Genomic DNA, 22,394 nt, shown 5'->3' on the forward strand with positions numbered 1-22,394 from the left:
AAATAGTCTCTCTCCAGTAGTGGAAGCACAGCAGTGATGGTGTAACTCAGCTCTTCCAGAGAGTTCACATGGATGGTTCTCCAAAGGAGAAGAAATTGGTTTCCTGGGTATTTGTACTGGGTTCCCTCTGAGTTTTTGGAGCAATGCAGAACAAAGCACAAAGGTTCTGGTTTGCAAATGCAAATACTGTGCGCACAAGTGGAGTAAAGGTGACTGGTTGTCGTAGTGACCTACCATGAGGTACAGCTGATGCTGTAGCTGGAAGGGGGAAGCTCATGGTGGAGCTGGGGAACCCCTGATCCGTGACCTGCTGGGAAAACCCCATTTTTCAGCAGCAATCTGAACTGCTGAATGGCTGAGTTTTGTTACTTTCCACCACCACCACACAGATCCCACAGCAAGAAATAAACTTTCTCCTTGTCTCCCACCCCATTCCTGCCTTTGGAAATGGGACTGGTGCAGATTTTGGCACGCCAGCCCCTGTAGGCAGCTGTGTCTGTACTGCTCCAAGAGTCCAGCCTATAGCCCACCCACAGAGAAATGCTTAACTGAGATTGAAACTAAATGGGAACATAGTTTATGGAAATTCAGCTGTAAGATCGCTGTTCTCTTGTGACTTCTGGCTGTCAGCACTTTGCTGTACAGCACCGCAGGCTGTTGAGGCTGGATGTTCCTCGTGGTGCTGGATACCCACCTCCTGGAACTTGTAAAGATGCTGAGAAAGTTGTTGGTGACTAATAAATCACTCTTCATCTCTAGTCTTTATTGGTAGCGCTTGTAAAGCCTCCAGCTCTGGGTTAAGAGTGGATGCCCCTTCCTGGAAAAGGTCATGCCCCTGATCAGTTCAAATTCAGTTCATAAATCATATGAAAGAGTGTGTTTCTTTTTAGAGGTTTTAGAGGATATTCTTCCTCCTTCTCGATGTTGCACTTGAAGTTGTTAGTAGTGATAAACAGCTTAACCCAAAGCCATTACTACTCCCTGAGGATTTGGGTTGAAGGAGGCCACCAAACTGATTAGAGGGTTGGAGCACGTCTACTGTGAGGAAAGGCTGAGAGAATTGGGATTGTTCAGCCTAGAGAAGAGAAGGCTCCGGGGTGACCTAATTGCCCCTTCCAGTATCTGAAGGGAGCTATGAGAAAGATGGAGAGAGACTATTTACAAGGGCCTGGAGTGCCAGGAAAAGGGGGAATGGCTTCAAACTGACAGAGAGTAGGTTTAGGTTCAATATTAGGAAGAAATTCTTCCCTGTGAGGGTGGGGAGGCCCTGGCACAGGTTGCCCAGAGCAGCTGTGGCTGGCCCATCCCTGGAAGTGTCCAAGGCCAGGTTGGATGGGTACTGGAGGGTGTTCCTGCCCATGGCAGGGGTTGGGAACTGGATGATTTTGAAGGTTCCTTCCTTCCAACCCTGGCTATTCTAAGATTCTATGATTTAGGGGTCCAGTTATGATTGGTTGCCAAACTCCTACACTTCTCTCCAGGACAATGTGCCAGACCACAGAAATAAGGGGAAAGGGCTGTAGTTACCAATGGAGTGAGGGGGAAAAGAGGCTCAGGCTGAAAGTGAGTGCTGTGGGTTGTGTCATCTCTCTCTTGAGCAGCCTCTTCCTGTGTTCAAAGTTTGAGACCACAGGAGAAGAAAATAATTTCATGTCCTGATGGCCCTGTGTCTGATTTGTAAACACTGGTGCTTGGGTCTATGAATACTGTGTCTCCCTCAGGACTCAGCATAATGCTTATATTTTAATTTTAATTAGTTTTCTGAAAGTAAATATAAAAATGGTGGCAGACAACTGCTATTTGGTGAAATTCTATGTAAATGAAAAGGAAAGTGGAGCTACATAGATTTTGGTAGTCAAATGCGAAGTTCAGCATCCAGATGCAACAAACACTGGTCATACCTGGAGAAGGCATGAACTTGGAGGTTATGGAAGCCCATGGGGATTGCTGAACTGAAGGGATTGCTGCTATCAGGGAGAGGCACAACGAGAAGCAAGAACTGGAGGCTGGACCTTGACTTGTGCAGATGAGCAGTGAGACAGCTACAGACAGAGACTGGGATGAGCTAGGAGAGGAATGGGAGGATTTTTCAGCTCTCGGTGTCTTAAATGAAAGTTACTGAGCTCCACCTGGGAGAGACTGGGTGAAATCAAATGACCTGTACCACACATGGATTCAGATCAAATGATCCGACTGCGCTTGTTGGCCATAAATTCTCTGCAGTTTGTAAGGCCACAAAGGTTTCCTGCAGAGTCTCTGTCCCATGGCTTAATCTGGTTTGAACTGAAGGCAGAATGTTTTTAGCTCAAGGACCCACCTCACTAGACACTCCCTGAAGATGTCCTTGGTGTGGATCTCGGATGGAAGACAACCTATTTCTGTGCTGATCGTTGCTGCTTTGTTCTTCAGCTCCTCCCTTTTAGCTTGTTTTCCTTGGGGTTTGTTTGAGGGATGGCTGATGGTGAGCGCTTCCCCTCCTCCTTTTTCCCGGCACAGGGCCCATTTTTTGTTTAATTCTCCCTGAAGATGACAGTTTCGTAGAGAATCTGTCGAGAGATGGTGTATTTCATATGTCAATGAATGCATGTTTGGATAGTGGATGGAAACCTGGGGCTGGAGCTGTGGGAATGGGATAGGACTTGAGGTGCACTGGCATGGTCACGTAGTCCTGCTCTTTGTACCACATCAGACCAAGGGAAAGTGAGTTCGCTGGGGTCTTTTAAGGCATGAGAAATAATTCCTTGAAATTGCTGGGAGCATCCTCGCAGGCGACAATGTTTGTGGGAGGCTCTAGTTTACTATCTGCAAAGTCATGGATTTTATATCCATATTAGGTATAAATAGAGGTGGGCTGGCAGATGGAGGGAAGGTCACTGTGACTCCTCCAAGCACCGGATGAGCACACAAGTATTTCACTGAGGCTTCACATTTAACTCCTGTTGCACATTGGAGCAGCCACTGCAGCCTCTGCTACCGAAATTAAAACCTCAACGATGAAAAGTTGGTCTAACACAGATGTCTCAGCATGTTCAGGAAAGCAGCGACAAGCTGGGAACTCCTGGCCAGTTTCATTCCATTCCTCATCAGCTGCAATAGTAGTCTCAAAAATCACAGTCCTGCTCCAAGGCAGGAGGAAGAAAGGCAATGAAAGCAGATTTCTCAGGGGCCCACATTTCTGATTTTAGGAACCACACCCTCTAAACGATGCAAATCACATTATCACTTTAAGAATTATATCTGCATTTGTCTTCTGGAAGGTGGGGGTACTGGGAGCAGAAAAGTTTAATCTGATAAAAAATACATACATATATATATATCTATATATATATATATATAGATATATATATATTCTTTGTTATCCTGATTTTAAAAAATGCTGATTCTTGCTATAGTAGGACCTTCAAAAATTTGCCCTTTCAGACTTTTGATATTGGGTGCTTTTCTTTAAGGCCAGAGGGTTTGTGCATGAGGCTCTTTCCATGCAAGAGCAGTGCTACATTGCTCCGTGAGTCACCCCGTTGCAGGCGGGTGCTGGTTTCCTTTCAGTGATGTGCAAAATGTTCCCTGCACACATGTGGATGTTCTAAGTTTGTCCTGCTGGTTGTCAGTTTGTAGAAGCTTCAGTGCCAGAACTGTCTTTAAACACATACAAGCACCTATTGTGACGAGGCCTGAGCTTGGCTGGGGCCCTCAGGCAGCGCTGCAAGAAAAATAATTAATGAGTGATTGCAGCAGGGGGAAGTTGTGCAGCAGAAAATAAGACAGTTATCAGAAGGGATTTAGCTGGTTGTAATGGAGTTGGAGGAAACTGTTATTTTTGAAGTAGAAAGTAAAATAAGATGTTTGAACTCATAGGGAAGAGGGCACCTGCAAATGGAGCCCAACAGGTTCTTCCCAGCCCTCCCTGCTCGAAACTGCCCCTGCAGACATGAACTGAATAGGAGAAGGATTGTGCATGACCTGAGTTGCTGGGGAAGCGAGGGAGGGAGGGACGGAGGGGCCTGGGAGTGCCTGGGAGCAGGGAACAACTGGGCAAGGTGGAAAATAAAACGATTAAACACACTTGGACTTGCTTGGGGATGGGAGGGGTACGTTTTTACTGCTGCCCCAGGGCCCTAAAATGCATTGCGTTGGCACGGCACTACAGAGAAACCACTAATCCCAGTCACCAAGGGGGGGGAAGGGGACTTTCTCCACCGAACCCCTGTGGAAGGGAAGGCTGAAGGGATTAGAGGAAACAGCTGGCTTGAGTCGTACCCTGCGGGAGCTGCATTCCCGGGACTCGGGAAAAGAGGAGCGCCCCGCTGCCGAGTCACATTCCAGGTCATTTGCTGAGCCCAGATGTTTTCTAATGAGCTCTCTGATAAATCCTTTTCCTTTACTACCGAGCACAGTCCCTGCCAACCAGGTCTGTCCCTAGACCAGGCAAGCTGGACTTTGCAGTCCAAGCCAACTAGCCAAATTCCCTCTAGGACTCATGCCTTTCCACTTTGCCTGTGCAAAGGGATTCAGCACAGAGCTCAAATTTGGTATCCAAAAGCCTGATGAAGGTTGCTGGTCTAAATTCCTCCCATGTCTGAACCTTCTTCTCTCACCTCTCCTTACCTCCCTGCGTGTTATTAAGCTAGAGGAGTGCTCAGGGTGGATTGACCCGGTGGTCTGAAGGAGCAGTGAAGGGCTGTTGTACCCACGTGCTGGATCAATCTTCAAAAAGCACAAATGGTGTCTACAAGGACTGATTCACCCTTGGCCAGGGGTGCTGGAGCTGCACAGATGTGAGAGTTGCATGCAGGATGTGCTCCTCACACCCTACGTGCCACCGCTGTCCCTCCCTTCATCTACCTGGGATGGAGATGGGAAATCACTCCGCAGCTTTTTTAGTAGTAAAATCTTTGCCTCTGCCTCCTGGCATGAGCATTGCTCCCTTCACCCGGGACATGTGTGCCCTTACACACAGCAGTTTTAGGTCCTGATATCTTGGATATGTCACAGGGCTTATTTAGGAACCAAAAAGTAGGAGTTCAACTCCAGCAGGTGAGAGAATCATAGACTAGAATCACAGACTGGTTTGGAAAGGACCTTAAAGGTCATCTCGTTCTAACTCCTGCCATGGGCAGGGATGCCACTCACTGGATCAGGGTCCCATCCAATGTGGCTGTGGTCAGTCTTGATCCAAACTCCTTCAGAAGGAAGCTGATAAAGAGCCGTCTTTGTTTCAGGGAGCTGCAATGCAATTTTGTACCTGTTGGCAGATGAGATGTGAAGAGGTGAAGGGAATTGATCTGAGATGGGCAGGGTGGGCCATGGCAGACCCAGACATCGGGCTCCCAACTCCCTCAGGGGTCATGCGAGCACTTCCTTGGACCCTACGTGATTTGTCTCAGGGGTAATGAACACAGCACAAGTTGGGGAAGAGATGGATCTCAGGCCCAGCTGTGGGATACATGAGGGGCCATTCCCTCCTCTTTGCTCCCTGCAGCACTTTGTGGACACGGACACTCTCTCTCACTTTTTTCCCACCCACCTCTCCCCCTGTGAGTTTTCTAGCATCCAGCTATGGGCAGGGAGCCTTGGAATCTACATTGACACAAATAAAAGAAATAGTTTTATTTTTAACTTACAAATACACCCTTTTACTTCTCACGCCCACAGTTCTAGGTCCTGTCCTGACAAGTGGGGAGCCCCTGGCACTGTGGGCGTTTGTCAGCAGGCCCAAAACAGCAACAGTGGGTGAGGGAGGGACGTCCTGGAGACAGGAGAGTGAGTTTTTGCTCTGTCTCAGTGCATGAAGCCTTGGTGATCCAGCAGCAAGGGAAAGGGCTGAGAGGGAAGACATGGGTGGGTGTGCGGATGTTTAGGGCAAGGCTCCGTGTACCCAGTGGTGGAAAACAGCAGCTGATGAAATGGGCTGTCATTGAGGGTGAGAGTGAGGAGTTGTGTTGTACTACGTGTCATACCATGTGGCATGAAAACACTAGTGTGGTTTGGCATAGGTGTTTTAGGGGCAGGCAGGCAGGCAGGAAGCTCCCCTGAGCCTGTGGAGAGTGGAAGCTGGAAAACAAGGGGGTCATGTGTGGAGCAAGAGCCTAAAAATGCTGCTGAAGCCACTGCCCCTGGCAGTGACTGCTGAGGTCAGCTCCCTTCCTGCTGGTGTTGCCTCCCTGCTCTCCCTTCCATCCTCTCCCAGCTGCAGAGTGTCTGCCTTTAGCCTGTGCCTGAGTCTGTCCAAATGACATCTGCAGGCATCAGGTCATCTCTGATATCACGTTGCCAGGGAGGAAGGGGAAAAGTGTTGGCCCAGGGCTTTGAAGGCCTCTCAGCAGCTCCTTTCATCTTCCAGCCAACCCGCTCTGTCCTGCAGCACCTCTGCCTGTGCCTTCTGACACCAGAAAACCTAAACCCTGCTCCTCCTGCCTCCCCACCCCCAAGTTCACAGACTGCTGCTTCCCTTTTATGCTGTTTACAGAACTGGAACAGGAATGAATAGTAGGAAGCAGTGAATGAACTGCACGCTGGCTCACAGCTCCTTGAAGAGTGATCACACCCCAATGCTGAGGATCCCACAAAAACCATGCAAATACTGAACCAATGGATGGACCTGATACACTTGGCTGAGTTTCACATTCATGCCCATGGTCTGTTGCTTTGCAGCTGGTCGCATCTACATCTTATTTTTCCTCGTGAGAACTTGCTTCAAAGTCTGTGATGGCTCTTATTTCACGCATATTATTCAGAACAAAGTAGCCTCCTGAGCAGGAGCTCACTGCTGGTCGTGCTGGCCATGAGGAGCAGGTAGAGATTAGTCAAAGGCCCAGGTTCAGCAGTGGGTGAAGATGCTGGGAAAACAGATTTTTGGCTCCTGATGGGATGTGTGGTCATGGCTAGAAGCTGCTCCTCTGTTGTTGGCTCTTTTGGAGCTGAGCAGTACATACATTTTGGGGACTGGATATGTTGCATCTCGCAGGGTAAGAAAGTGATGCTGGAAACAGCTTTTTGCCATTTTATTTACAAATCCTATTATCCTGGAGCTGGAAGGAACTAAGCAGCAGGAAATCATTGCTTCACTGGCAGCCTCCAGCCTCCTTCAGTGAACACCCAGCCCCTAAACCTCTCCCCAGGGACTACTGCCAGGGCATTACCAACGCTTCCCTCAGCACAGCTGGTTCTTCTTATCCACCTCCCCTTCCTGCTTCTCTGATCTCTATGCAAATCCTCACACCAACAGGAGCCAGCAAAGCCCAGCCAAGCCTGGCAGGTATCTTTTGATTTGGGTAGTGTTTAATGGGGGGCCTCTGTTAGATTAATTGTGACTATACAGAAACAGACCCCTTTGGTCCCCAGCAATTATCCCACCAGAAAGGTAGCCATGAATGGGGTTCACTGGGATGGGGTCTGGCTGTTAGTTTTTTAATGGGAAGGGGAAAGAGGGAAAGAAGAAAGAGAAAGCAGAGAAAAAGACGAGAAAGAGGAAGGGAAAAGAAAGGAAAAGCAAAAGAGAAAACCTTTGTCTCTGGTGCTGGAGAACTTTCTCAAAGTCTTCAGTCTGGCCAGGACTCTGCCCCAAGCACTCTCTATCAAGAATTGTGTTTAAATAAGAATTGTCAGCGTTCGGCGAGCCCGATCCAGACTGTTTATGTCACTTCAGGAGTAAGCGCTGGGACATTCCCTTCGGACACAGTTCTCCAAAGACCCCTCGTTTTTGCGGCCGGGCGTCGCCACCGTGCTCTCCCCGTTAGTTTTAGCCCTTTCCGGGGGTTTCACGGCCCAGGTCGGTGGGTGAGCTCCGTGTTAGGGCTCCGGCTCTCACCTCTCAGCCGGGCGGCCGCGGGGGCTGCTCGGGGGTCTCCGTGCCCGGTCTTCGGCGGGTCCCCGGCGGGGCGGGCGCTGCCCCTGCCGCTCCCTCCGTCCCTCCTCCCGCCGTCGCTCCCTCCTTTCCCCTCCTCTCCCTTCCCACCCCGATTGTGCAATCGCGAGCGGCGGGGCCGGCGGCACCGCCCGGAGCCCGGCACCGGGGGAAGGGAGGGAAGGGAGGGAAGGGAGGGAGGGAAGGACGCGGCAGCTCCCGCCCGCCCCGCGCCTCCCTCCGTGGCCGCCCCGCCGCGCCGGGGATGCGGCAGCCGCTGGGCACCGCCGGGCCCCGGACCCCATGGGATGTCCCCGCCGTCGCCTGGGTGGTGAGTAGCCCTTGGCTTTGTGTCCCCTCCACCCCCGTCCCGAACCTTCTGCTTCCCTCCCCCGCCCCCCCCCCCCCCCCGCACCAGATTATTCGCCTCTTTTCCTCTCCCTTCTCTTCTTCCCCCACCCTGCCGGTGATTGATGGCCGGGAGGATGAGGATGTAGCCACGGGCAGAAATCGGTTGCAGATGAGGCGGACTTGGGGGGATCTGCTCTGCAATCGTTAAACTATTTCCACCGCCGCTTTAGCTCCAATTAAATATAAGACTGGGAGCTGGGGAGCCGGGAGCTGTGTCGGGCGCACATCTGTGGTACAGTCCTTCCCTCCTTCCCATCGCTTTCGGGTTTCGAACAAAAGTGCACGGGGAAGAACGGGAACGCTCAGTATCGATTAACCCACACCACCAGCGGACGTGGGGTACTTCAGCGATCGTAAAGGAAAGAACGTTTCCCGATGGCAAGGCAGTAAACTTTTGTTCCTTGAAAAGTTCATCCTGGGGATGAATTTACATCCTTGTATCCTACAAATAGTTTGGGCATTTACTAGAATATACAATGGCATATACAATATATCCTTACCTGTTTCTTGAGCCCTAACGTATTTCAGTTTGGCTAAGTATTTGCAGAAATTCTGTTTTGTTCTGTACAGTAATATCTGTGTTTTGTGCTCGGTGAGGACCTCTCTTTTTTTTTCCTGGGAGATTTTGGGAACAGAACATGCTTTAGCTAGCTTTCAGGCTGCATTAAAGTTGATCTGGACAATCCCTTATTCCCTACTAATATTGCTCTTATGAGGACACCAGATATTTCTGCCCTGCTCCACAATCTAAGTTTTACATACTGGATTAACCCCATCAAATTCAAAATTCAGCCTGTAGGAAGTGTTTGTGGAGTTGGAACACCACAGATTTGCCATGCAGGGTTTTTTTTGAAAAATCTGCACCCGACTGAAACAAGCGGGAAAGATCCTGGAGATACGGAGAGAACCAGATTTTCCCTTGTATTTTTAGCCGAAGAACTCCATGTCCTCTTTGCAATGTCCAACCAACCAAAAACCAGCTGTACAGAACGGGCACTTTTGCTTTTTTGAAGGCAGTCTCCCATCTCGTAAAAGGCAGCTCGCCTCAAATTTGCAAACCGCAGGATGGGAAATGGAATTTGCCTTCAGTATAAAAATCCCAAGTGTTTGCAAACAGCCCTGAGAAGAATCCGGGCTCTTGGCGTGACCTCTCCACGCCGAATTCCAACTTAGGGAGTTTGTGGTCTCGCAAAAAGGGCAAATGAGCATAGTCTTCCTGAGTGCCCGGTCGTCTTTCTGGAGTGAGGAGAAGAGTCGAGCTGGAGGGAATTTTTGGGTGCTCTGGAGGTGCAGGATTGGGCCCTGAGCCAAAATACTTTTCAAGCAGCCTTGAAGACCTGCCTGTGGTGGAGTAACTTTGCCCGTGGTGTGTGTTGGCATCGCCGAGGGCAGATCAGGCTGGTACAACCGTGGGAAACCTGCCTGAGGAGCAGAGAAAACTCCTGGGCAGTTATCCCTGCCCAAACTCCATGCTATTCCCATTGAAGCATTGGCATTACGTCTGCCAGCTCCCGTACCATAGCGGCAGTGGCTGCAGGGTGGGCAGAGCTGGGTTCTTGCTCTGTCCTTGGGTGTTGCTCCTGCTCTTTTTGTTTTGCAGTCTGCTGGAAAAAACAACCCTCACCTGCCGGGGGGGTCCAGGAGGGCTGAGGGCAAAGAAACTTCACACCCACTCATATCAGACTCTTAAAAACCCAAACAGCTGATAAAACTGTCCTTCTAGGGGAGTTTCAGAGTGGGAATGAGGGGTGGTCTGTTCTCCATGCCTCCTGTTAGCCCTGGAAGAAGCTGTGCTTGCTGTTCCCCAGACCTTTGTTTCTTGTGCAGTGCTGTTTAGGGAGGGAGGGATGTGGGGCACTGGGTGCCAGGGCTTTCCCGGGTGTAAATTAGCACTGATGATGGGAATGGAGCAACCCAGCACCCATTCCCATCAGTTATGGAGCTGGGCTGGGCCAATAGCCCCGTCCCAGCCAAGATCACAGTCCTTTGGAGCTGAGCTTTGGAAATGGAGTCAGGATCGAGCCCTTGCTTGGGTCACTCTCAGATGTTTTTTAAATCTCCTTTTTCTCCAACACAGAGCTCAGGCAACTTGTCCAGAGGGGCAAAAAGAGCAGTGTTTGGGCCATGGTGTGATTTCCTTGTAGTTACTGGGCCCAATCCTGCAGTTTCAGGAGAAACTGTCTAAATGTCGAGTGTTGGGTCAGCCCTGGTAGCAACTGAAAATACCACCTGAGCTGTGAACTGTTTTGTTACCTCCAAACATCTCTGGCTCTGCACTTCCATGTGGTTTTATGCCTTGGTGTTGGAGATATTTTGGTCAGTGCAGTCGGTAAATAACAGGGACTTTGGGTTTATATCATCAAAACTGAGGAGGCTGGTGCAGTGTAAAGCAGAGAGTAAAAGGGCAAAACAGCACTCAGGTCACTGGATTTCTGCTGTTGTGACCAAGATATGGCCTAAATGGCTGCTAAAGGGGGAAGGAAACAGCAGGGAGGATCCTGAAAGATCCACAGCTCTATCCACAAGCAAGCCCCTTTCTCCTTCTCTCTTTCCCCTTCTTGCTCCAGCAGCTGGGAACCTGAGCCTTCAGGCGCAACCCTGCTGCGCTGGGTTTTTATGCAAGTTTGGTAATGAATGACCAAGCAAGGCAAAAGCCAGTGTGGTTGGCATCCGAGACAGCTCCCCTCTGCCTGCAGGAATTGAAAAATCATCATCCTGGTGGCCACTATGTACTGGAACTGGTTTTATCTGGTTCCAGTTAAGCTTGTTTTGAGTAAGACGAGTGGTGCCAGATTCTGATCTCATTTGCACCAGTGGAGTCATTTGGAGCAGCCAGTCCCAGTTTACCTCACTCTAAGTGAAAGCAGAACTGGGCCTGCTGGGAGAAGCTCTCCCCAGGGAAACCGCTGGTGCCTGCAAATCAAACATGGATAAAAGTGAGCGACTCGTGGGATCCTGCGGGTTTTATTGCTGGCTCCATGAAAGCTGTGTCCAAACAAGGAGGGGAGAGGCTGTGGCTCTGGAAAATGGTGTGACCATGCTCTGGGGCAAGCCTGGTGCTTTGGGGAGGTCAGGGATAGTGGCCAGGCTGCTGATAGTGGTACTGTGGGGGTGGAGGAAAAGATATTCCCTTTCCATGCTGAGTGGGAAATTGCTGCTCACAGGGCTCGGGGACAGCATTGGAGAGAGCAGCAGTCACTGTTATCCATGGGATTTTCGAAGGGGTTGGATCCACAGTCTGAATTTGGACACTAGTTGTCCTCCTGCAGGGCCAGAGTGCAGTGGGTGCCCTCAGCTCCAGGCTGACCCTCCCTGCTCTGTGCCAGTGGGTGTGTGGGATGGCTGTGTGGGAAACACCAGCTCCAGGGAAAACTCAGGAGGGAGCTGAGCCTCACTCAGGTCCAGACATGCGAGCGTGGCCTCCGGCTGGAACACTGCTCACAGCTGTGTTTGGAAGTGCCTGGTTCTCATATTAGCTGAGATGCACCCGGATCCGACCCCCCGCTGGGAATGTTCCAGCCACAGCGCGCGCCAGGCGGGTTCTTCCCTGCGCGGGGGCTCAGGCAGGGCCTGGGCCCTCTCCTTCTCCCCAGTTTGCTGAGGCACCCCAGTCCTGCTGCTCCCCAAAACTGAGCTGGCCCCCAGCTTGTTTTCCAGGTCACAGCTGATCTTTGCTCCCATCCTGCTTGTCCTGCTGCTTTTAGGGGCTGCAGAGTCTCATGTGCTTGGAGAGGGAGTGGAGGGCAGTGTGGGGCCAGGATATATTCCTGTGCTTCAGGTTGATGCATTTTCCTGGCCGTGATTGTTCTTAATGCTGAAGAAATTGAGCAATTGAAATGAATTACCACAAACTGTTTATATGACTCTTGCCTCTTCCACAGGCCATTAGTGTGTCCCTTTTCCAGCAGAGCTCCTTCAGGACCCCATTCTAAGCCTATGTAAGTCCAGAGGTAGATTTCCAATGACTTTTGTAGGTAAAGCAGCTTGGATTTTTTTTTTTTTCCCAGCTGCAAAAAAATGCATTTCCAAAGTGCTCAGTGCATGGTCAAGAAGCTAAATTGAAACTCCCAATGTACCAAAATCTTTTGACTTTCTGGCCAAAGTGGGGAGGGCAGAGTGCTTTAAAAATGCTGCGCTGCTTTTCTCTATTGCTGCTTTATTTCTGTGACTTGCCCAACTGTGCTTGAGTGGAAATTAATATGTTATAGAAAGGGAAGCTCTGACATCTGCTCCTGAAAGGAGCAGAGACAGCCAGGTCCACGGTGAGAAACGACACAGCTTTTGCTCCCCTATCAAAAAGTTCTTAGGATGGATTCTTGTGGTTGTTAAATATCAAATGTCTTCCTGTGCTAGTTCCTTGTTTATTTTTTTGTAATTTCTTCCCAGATTTTGCAGCTCAGTGAAGCAAGACTGAAGCTCTGAGCTCAGGAGAGACTTCTGTGTTCAGCTGAGCTCTCTTGTGTCTTGCTGTCCTGAAGAATTACCTCCAGACATTCTCAGTGGAGAGTTCTCTTCCCTCTCCCTTGCCCATGTTGTCATGACATCCATTAGATTTTTTTGACTGTTGCACTCACTACAGTAGAGTCCCCAAAAATGTCAAGTCTTAGCTAAATGCAAATTTCAAAAAAGGAGGAAGTATTAAATAAGGACAAGTATTGAATAACATCTGCTGTTTTGATAGATTGTTTCAGTACACACTGACTTTTCATTTTTTTGCAGTTGAGATTTAAGCTTTTCCTGCTAATAATGCTGGCGTATAATAATTTTTTATTCCATGTAAGCAAATATTATTTGAGTTGAGTTTCCTAAGAGGCAATCCCTGGTGGTATTCAGAAGTTATAGACCTAATCCTGTCTGAGGAGAGCCATGCCCTGGATCTTTCTGGGATGTCTCTTTCCAGTTGCCACCAAAGCAGACACTGTGGCTTCACTTTCTTTTGAGTGCCTAAATAATCATTTACCTTTTAGTGTTTTAGTGGCTATCAAGATCTCTCCTGTCTGCCTCCACACACAGGAGTGATCCCACCCATGTCCTGGGAGAGCTTCCTCCTCTCCAGGCAGTGACCCCCCCCTTTCCCAGCAGCAAATTGTCCTTGTGTGACTGCCCCACGCGATGTTCCAACCTGGTTCCCACCTCTCCTGAGCCCTTGCCTGAGCACCTTCCCATCGAGGTTCATGGCATCGTGTGGGGCAAGGGCTGCTGGCAGCCAGCCCTTCCCTCCTGCTTCCCTCGAAGGAGATCTGGCACTCCAAAGACCTCCCTGTGCTTTTCCGCTCTCCCTGCACCCATCACTTCACTCGATGCTTCCCTGTCTGTTCTTGCAGTGAGGGAAACTGAGGCACAGAGTGTCTCTGGGGCCTCCTCTTCTCGCAGCAAGGCTGTGCAGCAGCTTTTCTCAGCAAAATGGCATGAATATCCAGTTGAACACAAAAAAGGCAGGATCCAGGATTGCTGTGATTCCTGTCTAACACCAACCTGGGGTTGCTCTTGGTGTGGTGCAGAGAGAGCCCAGCTGGGTGGGAAGCTGGCTCCGTCAGGAAGGGCAGCTGTGTGTCCGAGGAGGTAGGAGAGGACAGTGGAGGTCCCAGCTGTAATCCAGACCAGGAGCTGAAGCCTTCACCTCGTCCGTCTCTGCTGAGGTCTTGTGTGTCTCACACAAGGTCTTGGATCACTGAGTCAGGCACTGAGGTGAGGCCATTTCCTGTCCTTGTGTCCCATTTTCCTGAGCTCCAGCATGGAGCTGACACTGTTTCTGTGCTGTATCCACAGGCTGTGAGCCTTGGCTGAGCAATGTTTGTAAAGCTTAGGGGGTTCTTGTTTCTCAGAACCAGGATGCTGTGTGTGTGGCCATGAGCACAATCTACCTGCGTATGTGGTTTTATGTATTTGGCAGAATTGTAAGATCCTGGATAAGAAAAATACCTATAAACACATTAAACTACTCATGAAACATTCCCCATGTCCACCTGCAAGCTTGTCTTGTGTTATGGTGTAAACTTCACACTGGAAAAAGAGGGTAAAACTGATTAAATCTGTTTTATTTTCCTCCAGAAGTGTTTGGTTTCCAAATGGCTGGGAACAGCTGTGGGCTGGATGGTGGGAACGCGGCCTCCGAGGTAATTCCAGTGATTGTCCTCTGGCCAGCGTAACAATGTAGGTTTTCCCAGCTGCTTCCAGGCGCTGCTCGAGGGACTCCTGAGAGTCCCGGGACTGTTAGAACGGGAGGAAAGAGCTCTTCTGGGTGGCACAGAACATCTGAGGTGGTACCAGCAGATCTCCAAACTGGGATCATGGGAGGCTGAGCTGTCAGCAGAACTCCTGGGCCTCGCAGTGGTTTTGAGGTGGTTCCCTGAGACCCACCAGCCATGGACACTTTGCCCCTCAGCTCCTCGGACCTGGGGAGAGCCTGGAAAAGGGCTCTAGAGCTGCTCACCACAAGACTGCAGCTGTGCCTGCGCTGAGAAGTTGTTTGTCTGGGAGCCTGGGATGTGCCAGGCTCAGGGCTGAGTCATTTCATTTCCCAAACACGGCCAAAGGGATGGGGAGGAAGCTCCCTGCAGAGGGAACTCTGCCGGAACTGAGCTGAACTTTCTGCTTGAAGAGCTTTGACTAACAGGGAAAAAAGTGTGCCCCGGTGTGGGAAAGAAAAAGAAGGCCCTGTGTGGGGGGAAGTGGCTGCTGCTGCCGGGTCAGCCACGGAACACACTTGTTCCTTTCGGGGCTGCAACATGTAATTTAGCTTGTCATGGAGGAATGTGCTCAGTGCCTTTATTTAATCGGGAGTCTGCAAACCTGCTCGGGTGCCCTGTCTTCCTTTTTCCCTTCCCTTCCCAGCCGGGGGGAGAAGGAACACGGCGCTTTTGTCTCGGGCACTGTGGCTGCTGTCAGATGAATGGTTTTCGTGGCAGCACTGTTCGCATGACTGCTTTGAGCTATTCCAGCGGACACGCCAGGGCTGCTTCCAACCCCAGCTCCCTCCCAAACTCAGCTGCATCAGATGTTTTCCTAGGCACCGGCATAAACCTTGTTACTTACTAGAAATGTGGCCCTGTGGGTTCCAGGGCATTCTTGTGAGCAGGAGAGCAGCGTGTGGTGTGGATGTGGCGTGTTCAAGGCTTCAGGTCACTGGGGGGTAGCACCGCTCGGCACCAGGGTGCCCTGAGGAACGGGGGAAAGTTGGAATTGCTCCAGGTCCATAGGGATACCCAGTTCCCCTGCTGTGGAGGCTCTCAGTTGCCCCACTCTCCTACCACCCCCTGCAAACCAGACCAGTGGCCGTTGTTGCTGGGGGCCCTGGTTACAAACACATCCCAGGAAAAGGGAAAGGCTTAAGCATATGTTTAAGTGCTTTACTGAATCCAGGCCAGGTCCTGTGCTTTAGCAGAGCACAACCTCACTCATCTTCCTCACAGGATACCAGGTGCTCTGAGAGGATCCTTCGTGCCTCTGGCAATTGAACACCTCCCTCCAGGAACAATAAAAACTTCCAGGGAAGCAGGACTCAGCACAGACAGGAATGTTTGTCTCTTTGCAGCTGGGTAGAGATGCACAGAAACCTGGACAGAAACCACCCACCACCTTTCTTTGGAAATAAGGAAATTGCTCTCTTGTGGGGCATGTGGAAGTGAACTTGTGCACTGACTCCAGAGGAATTTCAGCTGTTCCTCGGGATGGAGGTGTTTGCTGTTTGGGTCGCACCCCAGCTCTGATCTCGGACTTTGGGAGTGGGATTCATTACCACAGAGCTGCTGGCATTTGAGGAGTGAGCCATGCTGTTTCGGAAAACCAAGCAAACCAAGTGTTTTGTGTGTGTGTGCAGCTGAACCTGGTTCTTCTTACAGAAATCACAGAATTCCCCCAGTGAAATGGAAAAAAATTCAGGAAGCAGAAGTCCTAAGAGTCATCTTCAGGACAAAAGTATTTAACCCCACAGCTCTCATTAGTGGCAGGGCAAGTGCAGGGGTTAAAACCCTCTGCTTATCTCCAGCCAACACCTGCAAACCCCACTGGGGACTGTGGGATTCCCATCCCACAAGTGCTGGGGGATTAGGAAGCAGGGCTGTACAAGTGTTGCTGCATTACACAATTGTGGTTCTTGTATCACCAGGAAATAAGGAAAGTTAGCAGAGACCCCACTTGATTCCTCCAGAGATCCTGTGAGTGAGAATGCTCTTTTCTAGGTGCCATGGGATGGAGAACAGGAAGAATCTTGTCTCTCTCTTGATTCAGATCCAGGAAGTTGGGCTCAGTGGAGGGATAATAGGGCAAAACCCCATATGACATTAAAATCCCTGAGCTGGAGCTGCGGGCGGTGCCTAGGAAGGTGTCTCAGTCATGTAGATAATCCTAGTGGTCTTCCAGCCCAGGGGATGCGGGAGAGGACTGTGGAGACAGATGGAGTGGCCTGGGAACACCCAGCTGGGAGTCCCCACCTGCCTCTGACACCAGTGTCTGAGGAAGAAGGCATTTTTCCTCTCCTTCGCAGCAAACATTAGAGGGCTGGATCCAGGAGCCATGGGAATCAATAGGAGTCTTTCCAATATGGGCTTTGGATCATTGTCTGGATAAATAAATAGAAGGAAATAACAAATAACATGGTTCTAACAAATATTTTAGGAAGTATAAATGTCTGCCTTTCACCATGACTGGTGAAACCCCACAGGTTTCTCTGTGGGGAAAAAATTTCCCTGTTTCTATGATGCTTTTCCATCTGCCTTTCCCCAGTGATTGGGAGTGTTAATTCAGGCACCTTGGCCGGAGAGCAGAGCATGGAAACCCCGGGTGGGATTTCTCTGGAAGTGGGAAGTGACCTCCAAGCTGACCGCCTTTGCGAGTTAGGTTTATGCTTGTTATTCAAGGCCCGTCCCCCCTCCCCTTGTCCACTGCCCAAATTCTCATCTTTGGAATAACCCTTTGCAGAATTTGAGTGGCTCTATAAAAATAAATATTGTGTTGGCCTTTCCTGCGGGTTTCCAGCCCCTGGATTGAGGTTTCCACATGTCCGTGTGTGCTACTGCCTTGCAGCGACACCTGCTGCACAATTCCAGGATGAGAGGGGTTTTCCTTCCCTTTTTCCCGGGAAGGCTTGCAGCAAGACCAGCTTTGGCTTTTAAGGTGGGAGAAAAGGAAGTGGGGAAGCTTGTTCCTTCCTCAAATAATAACATTTCTGTGGTCCAAGACTTCTCCAGCCTGGCTTGGCCTGTGGTGGTGATGTTTTCGTTTGCAAACTTCTCCCAGCCCAGCTTTGGGTGGGAAATGAAAAGCTGCTGTTGCTCCTGGCACAGAGACTGGGAGAGGTAATGCAGGTATCTCCCTGCCCCAGAGCTGTTTTGAAAGGGGAAGAGGTAGAGCAGCACATCCCACTCCCCAGGCAGTGTTTTGGGGAGCCATCCTGACCACATCAGGGAGGATGTACCTGTGCTTGTCTCAACCAAGAACTTCCATGGGGTTGGAGAACTCAGCTGGTTTGCCTGTTTTCTTTCCTGCTAATGCTTTGCTCTCTGTGTGCAGGTGTAGGATTTTGGCAGAGCTGGCCATGATGTTATGGTTCGTGGTGGGTGCCCTCTTCCCAGCGCTCCTGGCCGCTCCCCCGCCCATCAACAAACTCGCCCTCTTCCCGGACAAGAGCGCCTGGTGTGAGGCCAAGAACATCACCCAGATCGTGGGGCACAGTGGCTGCGAGTCCAAATCCATCCAGAACAGGTACAGATCCACCTCAGCACAGGGCTGGAGGCAGCTAATGGCACAGGAGTGGCTTTGGGGACTGTCACTCGCACGCTCCTGCCTCCACCTGTCCCAGTGGAAGGCCAGATCTCCTTCTGCCTTTGCTGAGAAGAGCAGGCATGTCCCTTGAGCTCCCATCCCTCCTGTTGTCTTTACAGGGCCTGTCTGGGACAGTGTTTCAGCTACAGTGTCCCCAACACCTTCCCCCAGTCCACGGAGTCCCTGGTTCACTGCGACTCCTGCATGCCAGCCCAGTCCATGTGGGAAATCGTGAGTATCCCTGCCTGCTCCAGGGGGCTTCACTCAGGAGCTCTGCTCTGCCACCACTTTACAGCAAGTTGTTCTCCTTCCCTGAGGTTTTCCCACTTGTAGTTTCCTTCCAGGGTGTCTCCCAGGTGACCGTGCCCTGTCTTGAGATACCTGAGTGGAAGAAGCTGCTGGAAGCAATGTGACTACTGTGCTGAATGATGCCTTCATCCCTCTGTTTGCAGAGCCATCCCCTGTCATTCCCTGCATTATTCATCCCTGTGCTCATCCCACGTGTCTGTTCTCTCAACCGCTCCCTTTGCCTGTTCCCACTTGGGAGTTTTTGCCCTGTTCGATGTCCAGAAGTGCCTCCCATAGTCAGTCACCCTCAGACCTCACAGTTTCCTGCTACCATTGACCCTGGCAGAGCCATAAACCTTCTTCCAAGGGAAGCTTAGGCCGCAGGGAGCTGGGCTCAGCTCTCTGCTTTGCTTTCAGCTCCCATTTGATCAGAGGCTTTAGTCTAAACTATCTGAGCTGTTCAGCATCATGTCTTGTGAGTGGCCTTTGCCATCACACCGATATTCCTGTGCCAGCGGTGCCTGGGAGTGTTGTCTAGCTGGAGCTGGGGATGAAAGGAGGATGGAGTGAGGTGGAGGTTGGTCTCTTCTGCCACATCTCAAGTGAAAAGACGAGAGGAAATGGCCCTAAGTTGCACCAGGGGAGGTTCAGATTAGGTAATAGAAAAAAATTAGAGAGAGTGGTCAGACATTGGAATACGTTCCTTGGGGAGGCTGTGGAGTCATTGTCTCTGGAAGCATTCAAGAAATGACTGGATGTGTGTGTGTGCTGTTTTAAAGGTAAACCAGCAGGAGAAATGAACCCAACTCAAAAGAGATTATAAGTCAGAATTACAATTTAATAACAATAATATGATAAATACTATTATACGGACAAACAATTGGTTTTAACCCACAAAACCCAGACGTATAACCCAGCACCCTGGGACACAAACAGAATAGTGTTCGTTGGCCCCCGTGCTGAGTCCCACGTGGTCCCCCTGAGTCCAAAGTAAAAGGAGAGGAAAACCTGTTGGTGAGAGTGGTGGTTGCAGTCTGGTCGAGGTTCTGGTCCTCCTCTGGATCTCACGAGTGAGCCCAGAAGTCCCAAGACACCAAGAGTATATACACTCAGGTTCCAGTGGGAATTCCCAGTACCTCCCCCAGGGTGGGGAGTTCCACAATGGGGGATTGTGAGTCATGAGATATTTTTGGAATCCTTGGTGGCCCTTTAGCAGACATGACCCCTCAGGCTGGGTGTGGAGGTGCTGATGACTCCCCGGAGAGGAGTTATCACACCTGAGTCACTGATGTGAGGATAGGAACATCCTCCTGTCTCACAGGCTTCTTAACACCCAGCTTATGGCCTGAGGGGTCAGGTGTGCTCTGGGCAGCTGCTGCAAATGATCTATTGTTAACAGTTTCTGGGAAATGACATAGAGGGTGTAGAATACACAGTTTGGGTTACACCCACACAGTGATGAACTGGTCCTGGCTGCTCTAACTAGGACAGTGTGCTAGTTTAAAAGTAAACCGACGGAAGAAATTAAACCAACTTGAGACATTACAAGTCAGAGTTACAATTTACTAAAAAAAATTACAATAAATGCAGTGAAACAGGGAAAACCGTATCTTAAAACTGTATTTTAACCCACAAAGACAGATGTATAACCCTGCACCCTGGGACAGGAACAGAAGGGTGTTTGGTGTTCGTCCACCCCTATGCTGAGCACCACGTGGTCGCCGGGGGCAAAGTAAAAGGAAAGGAAACCTGTTGGTCCAGATGATGATTGCAGTCCTGTTGAAGTGATGATCATAGTTTTGTCAAGAGTGACAGTCACAGTCCTGTTGAAGTTCTGGTCTTCCTCTGGATCCAATGCGTGACACCAGAAGTCCCAAAACCCCAAGATTATACGTGCTCAGGTTCAGGTGGAAATGCCCAGTGCCTCCCCCAAGGCAGGGAGTTTTACAGTGGGTGATTTATCTCTGAGTCCTGAGATATTTTTGGAATCTTTGATGGTCTGGGTGTTGCAGCTGCCTGTTATGCCAGTCCAAGGTGGCCCATTAGCAGAGATGACCCCTCAGGCTGGGTGTGAAGGTGCCTTTCTGGAGGGAAGTTATCACAGCTGAGTCAGTGGTGTGCAAACAAAAGAACACTCCCCTGCCTTGCAGAGTTTCTTTAACACCCAGCTTGTAGCCTGAGGTGTCAGGTGGGCCCTGAGCAGCTGCTGCAAACAGTCCATTTATTAACAGTCCATCAGAAATGACAGAGAGAGGGTAGAATACACAGTTTTGGTCATACCCACATAGTGATAAACTGGTCCCAACCCCTGTAACTAGGACACTGTGGCACTGAGTGCTCTGGTCTAGTTGGCAAGGTGGAGATCAGTCATAGACTGGACTTGATGATCTTGGAGGTCTCTTCCAACCTAAATAATTCTGTGATTCTATGATTCTGTGATTTAGGCGTGATTATGGTAGTGCTGGGTTAACGGTAGGACTCATTGATCTTGAGGGTCTCTTCCAACCTTCATGGTTCTGTGATTTTCCTTGGGTCTCTGGAGCTTGTGACCTTGTGAAATGTTCCCAGACAACTCTCACCTTGCAGACTGACAGGGAGGTTTCTATCCATAGAAACCCATCACTTCTGGCTTAAAACACCCCAAATCTTCAGGGCACAGGGCAGGTCAGACCTCCCTCCTCAGGACGGGAGCCTCCACACTCACTGTGTCCTTGTCCCGCTGCCCAGGTGACACTGGACTGTCCAGGAAATGAGGAGATCCCCAGGGTGGACAAGCTGGTGGAGAAGATCCTGCACTGCAGCTGCCAGGCGTGTGGGAAGGAGCCAAGCCACGAAGGAACCCTGTTCAATGTCTACCTGAACGCTGAGGAGAATATGCCTGCCGAGGGTCCTGGCCCCCACCACTACACCCACCACCAGCAGGAGGTGGAGGAACCTCCTGCCTCCAGCCACCACCACCACGAGGAGGAGGGCGAGGAGTGACTCGGCCTGTGCGGACTGTCCTGGCAGGGGGGTGTGAGAGGGAGAGGGTTTGGGGAGGGGGGGGTGGGGTGGAGTCTTTCCTGTCTAATTGCTGCCCTCACGCTTTGCTCCCCGACACCCCGGCGCTGGAAGAATGTTTCAAGGCACAGGCAGGGCTGGAGCTGCTGAGTGGGACACGAGGGCTCAGTGTTTTCTGATGCAAAACTACTTGCACATCATAGTAATAATATATTGAGAGGAGCGGGAGCGTGGACGGGGCAGTTTGGCTGAGAGCAGGAGCTGAGTGGGGCTCCCAGGGCTGTCCACAGGTTCCAAAACTGTGTGGAGCCCTTCTGGGGTTTTCTCTTCTAATGCCTCCTGCCTAGGGTGGAGAAAGAAGGGATGCAGCCTCTCCACAGTCCCACAGGAGATGCACATCTCTCCTGGAGTGGTGGGACCAGCAGCATCCCTTCCTCCTCTTTCCCTCCCTGCCATGTAGGCTCAGCGTGGACACGCTGTTCCTCCTGGCACCTGCTGGATCTGGACTAATCTAACCCTAACACTTTGTATCGGGCAGCTCTTGGGGAGTGTTTTGCCCCAGGATGTGCCTCTGGGGCTGTGTGTAGGAGGCGACTGGGTACTGTGGTGGTGACAGCCCTTACCTTGCTGTCTCCAGGGCCACCACATGGCTCCTTGGGTATGAGGGACCTGGATCATGCCATGAGTGCTGAGGCTTCACATTTCATGGCTGCAGGGGAAAGCCAAGAGCCAGGGGGAGTTTGGGTAGGAGCCAGCCCTGTACCCCCTCTCCCTGCTGCACTTTTAATGGTGATGGAGGGAGAAGGGGGCCCAAGGGCCGGGATGTCCCTGTGCTGGCAGGGCTGGGGAGGCTCAGGGTGGGCCCTGTGCCCCTCCTGCTGCCCCTCTCTCTCTGTTGTATAATGCTGATTCTTTGGCGCTGTCCTGACAAGAGCTTCCAGAGCTTGTAATTGATGCCTCCCCCCCCCTTTTGATGAGTTTTGTTTTGGTTTTGTTTTTTTTCTTAAATAAATTAGTTCTGACTTCCACTGCTCAGTGCTCTGATGCCTGTCTGGTTTTTGGCAGTGCTGACACCAGGACACCAGCCAGG

General features: G+C 50.7%; 1 protein-coding gene across 3 annotated transcripts; it reads left to right on the forward strand.

Moving 5' to 3' along the window:
* The first annotated feature begins 7,996 nt into the window (after positions 1–7,996).
* NBL1 (NBL1, DAN family BMP antagonist) lies at positions 7,997–22,339 on the forward strand. Of its 3 annotated transcripts, none has more exons than XM_051773461.1 (4): positions 7,997–8,174; positions 17,765–17,956; positions 18,136–18,247; positions 21,032–22,339. In XM_051773461.1, the coding sequence occupies exons 1-4, from the start codon at positions 8,152–8,154 to the stop codon at positions 21,284–21,286; spliced, it is 582 nt and encodes a 193-aa protein (XP_051629421.1). In that variant the 5' UTR covers positions 7,997–8,151; the 3' UTR covers positions 21,287–22,339. The 3 variants fall into 3 exon arrangements, with proteins under 3 accessions (XP_051629421.1, XP_051629423.1, XP_051629422.1); XM_051773463.1 differs by lacking the exon at positions 7,997–8,174 and adding an exon at positions 12,174–12,192; XM_051773462.1 differs by lacking the exon at positions 7,997–8,174 and adding an exon at positions 14,350–14,370.
* The last annotated feature ends 55 nt before the right edge of the window (positions 22,340–22,394 follow it).

The sequence above is a fragment of the Manacus candei genome, unplaced genomic scaffold (assembly GCF_025592945.1).
Source record: "Manacus candei isolate 608988 ecotype Guabito, Panama unplaced genomic scaffold, ASM2559294v1 h1tg000169l, whole genome shotgun sequence".
Lineage (NCBI taxonomy): Eukaryota > Metazoa > Chordata > Aves > Passeriformes > Pipridae > Manacus > Manacus candei.